The sequence below is a fragment of the Aplysia californica genome, unplaced genomic scaffold, assembly GCF_000002075.1.
Source record: "Aplysia californica isolate F4 #8 unplaced genomic scaffold, AplCal3.0 scaffold00019, whole genome shotgun sequence".
In the NCBI taxonomy this organism is placed as follows: Eukaryota; Metazoa; Mollusca; class Gastropoda; order Aplysiida; family Aplysiidae; genus Aplysia; species Aplysia californica.
In genome coordinates this window covers 648224-653201 of record NW_004797289.1, presented here as the reverse complement: position 1 = coordinate 653201, position 4978 = coordinate 648224, and the positions used below count along the sequence as shown (strand labels likewise).

The 4978-nt window shown below is 41.1% G+C and overlaps 1 protein-coding gene across 1 annotated transcript; it reads left to right on the top strand.

The window, feature by feature from the left end:
- Positions 1-1600: 1600 nt before the first annotated feature.
- LOC101862988 (protein yellow) lies at positions 1601-4601 on the top strand (the record flags this gene model as incomplete). Its single annotated transcript, XM_005090551.3, is given in 2 exon segments — positions 1601-1835; positions 3209-4601. Coding segments are annotated over 2 exon segments (1263 nt in total). The 3' UTR covers positions 4271-4601.
- Positions 4602-4978: the final 377 nt, after the last annotated feature.

Sequence of the window (4978 nt, the reverse complement as noted above, 5' to 3'; positions counted from 1 at the left end):
ACACACACACACACACACACTTGCACAACAGCACCGCATTGCAACAAATAACATTCATACACATACACATAAACAAACACACACAATTTAGGATTTCAAAAAAGATAAATCAAAAGCCTCAACGATATCGATGAACAAAACCAAAGTGACACTCCTGACACTCCCAACTCAACCCTCCTTTTTCACAATATTAACATAATTCCTTTCTGGGGCATTATCTATTAGTATATTATGGCTTTATCACATGCCGTACAATAATATTCAGATATATGCATTCAATGTCTGAAGATGGTGTAATTTGTGTAAGTCTTTTTAGACGCTTAGACGCTACTTTTAGTTGTGCACCTAACATACTCTCAGTGTATATTGATATATTAAGTACGCCGACAATAAACGATGCAGTATACAGTACTCTGTTAATCCATCACGAAGGCAAGGTGCTCAACCCTGTTACATGATTTACTTAGAGGAAGTGGCGAAACGTGTGAAAATTGAGCGTAAATGTGTGTAAATGTGTGTAAATGTGTGACATTACGTGGCTATTCAAGTATAATTATAAGTAGGGTGCATTGTACATTGGAAGACAGTTGAATGTCAGGTAGGGGGTTTTAGAAGATTGCAAAAAAAGGGGGGGGGGGCACGGTAGGAGAACGGGAGGTTGAATTTGAACATACACATCAGAATTGGAAGCAGTCTGGTATTTGCGGGCAGGGTGAATAAAAGGGGGGGGGGGGGCTATTTCATTTTTCACAAAACCACCGACTTAAGCACAGTCAAAGAAGTGCGGCCGAGGTTCTTGATCTTACAGATAGAACAATTATGATGTGTCACCTTCACTATCCTTGTCTGTTCCTTTATCTTTTTCACCTTCCTCTATATAAAGATAATGAGATTCCGTTTGTTTAGACACTCTGAAGTGCAACAACAGGGACAACTTCTGCAGGTAAGTTAGAAACAAGAATAATGAGATTCTGCATTAGTTTGACAATTGTGTGAGGTGTAAAAATACGCTGCGAATCCCAATCGATGAAATAAAGATCTTTTGTTTTCTAGTTTGTGACGCTAAAGTTTCATTATATCTCTTACACACACACACACACACACACACACACACACACACACACACACACACACACATGTGTGGGCTGTGGATAAAGGGGGAGGTGGAGATGATAGCGATCAGAAAATATAAAAGCGCCGGAGACATGGGATATTATATTATAAATATATATATATTTATTTATTTATTATATACATATATACATATTATTATGTGTGTATGTATGTGTGTGTGTGTGTGTGTGTGTGTGTGTGTGTGTGTGTGTGTGTGAGTGTGTGTGTGTGTGTGTGTGTGTGTGTGTGTGTGTGTGTGTGTGTGTGTGTGTGTGTAATATGGATAGTCTGAGGAAAGCAGAGGACAAAGATAAATGGCGAGAGCTGGTTTTCAGATGCAGTGGTGCCCCAACGGTTGCCCCAACCACGGGATAAAAGAAGAAAAAGAAGAAGATATACATACATATATATAATATTATTTTATCTTTTGTATATATAAATATATATATATCGTTAGCACTTTTTACAGGTGTTAGTTTCTTTCCAGCCTTGCAAAACGCTCTCTAAGAACTGACGCCACAATGAACTGGACAGGTCAGCTTCTAAGTCTGGTCTGCCTGGCCTTGGCCTACACCAAGGTGGACTCCAGACCGAGGTTGGACGCTCTAATGGTTCATGAGTGGACATCAGTGGACATTGAATGGCCTTCTGATGCGGTGAAACAGGAATACATAAAGAATGGTTCTTTCGTGGCGGAGAAAAATATCATAACTGGAATTAAGGTGAGGTCGTTAAATGGGATTCTAGTGGATGGAATAAGCCTGGTTTGGTTTTTATCATCTTTTCAAATTTCTCTGTCATTTCATTCTTTGCTTTTCACCTGCACCCATGATTTCGGGTTTGTTTCGCATGTGCAGATAATTTGTAAATTTCTTTGAACGGGCAAATGCCCTGTTGTGGTCATTTTGAAAATTAATTATAAATCCTTTACGCCCCTATCAACAAGATTCGGGCTAATTGGGGGGGGGGGGCTGACTGCTTCGACTCTTATTTCCAGAGCTGAGTGGACGCAGCACCCAAAAAGAAAGCGGCAAATATTTCACAAAAACAAACTTCCCAAAGTAGAAATCAAACCCTCTTCTTCTGGCACCCATGCAAATAGCGCTTTCATTACCCTACAGACACCAGTGTCCCCACATTAACAACTCTAATGGTCTTTCAAATGTCTTGAAAGGAAAATTCCAAACAGATTGTACAAAAGTCTCCAACCCATGAAACATATAATTTATCTTGATTTCTTATTACCCTGAAGCTTCGATATTAGCTTTTCATACATTTTATTTTTATCTTTTTTGGTTGAGAGGTGGGATTTGTACAGTAACCAAACTATACAATACCAAAGAGCTGCAGAGTTAGACTGCCATAGAAAACTGCGTCTCCTCTCGACGCTTGACGGTGGCGTCGGTGGCCTAGTGGTTAGGCTCTCGGACTCGCAACCGTAAGGTCGTGGGTTCGAATCCTGTCAGGACCCGAACTTGTGTCTTTGGGAAAGGCACTTTTCCCGAATTTTCTTCACTTCACCCAGGTGGGAATGGGTACCCGGCTATAGACAGCGAAAGATCTTGTCAGTGTGTTAGTGTTTGAGCGCTTAATCAGCTGCTTGCACTGTATGCTTCCCGTGAGGCCGAGAATGTTTCGGAGTGTTCTATGGTCTGCTGGGGTAATAATATAGTGTAAAGCGCATAGAGCCTGCTGTTGAGCGGGGATATGCGCTATAAAATTGCTATTTATTATTATTATGAACGGCAAGAGGGGATGAAGAAGCAAAAGTAAAGGTTAGGTAACCCATACTCATGCAGCTTTCACAGTTTATTCAAGGAATGTCTTTGTATAAAAATCAACTTTTACGTTGGTTATCCGTGATTGTTCTTGTATTAGTATCGTTAGTAATCTAGTCACGACCGTCGTCACATTGACTCTGCTACATTGTTGAAACAAAAGAGATAGCAAAGTTGCCGACTAACATTCCTGTTACATTTATTCAAATTATGATAAACGCTATACGAAACAGACACATTGTATTCCCGAAACACACACAAATAATCTGAGGTTAAGCAACACTATTGTCTAATGCTTACATCGTTTGTATTCCCAGGTTTATAAAAATCAAATTTACGTTACAATTCCAAGATGGCGCACCTTAACTGGCATACCAGTGACCTTGGCCACGGTTGTCCAAAGTGACGTTCGAAGCAAACTGAGACCATACCCTGACTGGACATCCCAAACTGTCGGTGACTGCCAGTCGTTGCAGAACGTCCAGAGCATGGAAATAGACCCCAATAGCGGCTTAATGTACGTGCTGGATACAGGCAGAATTGGTATATTGTCAGACGCCGTCAAGCCTGAGAATTTGTGTCCAGCAAAGATTGTTGTTCTGGACCTAAACACCAACAAACAAGTGGCCAGTTACGACATGCCTGCTGATGTAGTCAGTAGGGACAATAACTTTATGAACGACATTGTGCTGGATTACGTTGACGGTCAGGTGAGATATGCCTACATTACCGACGTCTTAGAGGAAGTTATCCACGTATTCGACTTTCTTACGGGAGCAGCCTGGAACGTTAAGGACGCGGACTCTATGAAAGCAGAAGCAAACGGTGAAGATTTTATTAATAACGGTGTCAACTACACGTTTACCGTGGGTGTAGACGGTATAGCTATGTCGCCTGACTTTGACTACGTGTACTACTGCCCCCTAGCGGGCTATAAACTCTACCAAGTTCCCACGTCGTCTCTGAGGAACGGTAGTGCTCAAGGGGTAAGACCTGTGGGGAAAAAAGTCTCACAGAGTGGCGGTGTGATTTACAGTGACAAAAGCTTCTACTACGGGGCTTTGGCCGACAACGCTGTATATTCCTGGGACGCCCAAAAAGATGCCAGAGACCAGAATGTGGATATTGGTCACGTGAAATTGACCACAGAGATGCTGGTTGCGAAAAATAACCAAACCATGCAGTGGCAAGACACGTTTGCTGTTGACGAATGCGGCTGGCTTTGGTTTGTCTCTAATCGTTTGCAGTTGTTTATCACAGACACCATGGACTTTTCCGGGAGGGAGATCAACATGAGAATTTGGAAAGTCTTCATCAACGAAACCAGCTACCTTCAGGGGGCACGGGAGAGAACTGCAATTCTTCCTATTATTGGTTGATCAAACATGGTTTATAGGTCAAGTGAAATGGCAAACAAGGGAACAGAGGAAGACACAATACGCGGAGATATAGACATGGGTGGCTTTGTTTACTTGTTGGATTTTTTGTTTTTGTTTTAGTAAGAGTTTTGGAGCACTTGCAACGCAATAAGGTCCTGTAAGTGGAATGAGGTATTAACGAACAGAGGTGTTACAAGAAAGTAACAATAACGAAATAAAAAAGAAGCAGGGGAGATAAGGACGTTAGGTGTTTGACAGGAAAGAAGTGGCAAACCACACCATAGCACGTACCAGCCACCCAAGAAATATCAATAAAGATTAACTCATCGTCTCCATTACGATTATTAAGTGCATGAGGAAAAGTAAGACAGATAGACAGAAAGGACAAAGGGTAAGAAAAGAAGTAAAACCTACCAATTATGCTCTACGATCACACACTCGGTTACTCTCGCAACAATTAGACACTTTATGCAATATGACGAGGGGTGAGAACGCAGTATGTTTTCAATTTGACATAGTCGTGAAATCAAAATCTCTCGTCAAAAAATGAAATCGAAGAAATCAACGCTTTTCCGCCCATTGGACAATTTATAATAGACATTATTTTTGGCTCATCATCTTTTATATCCTTTTAGAAACACTTTCTGCGTGGATTTCGCTTATAAACGTTGATCACAAGTACGAAAAATGTAGATTTTGCAATTTCCA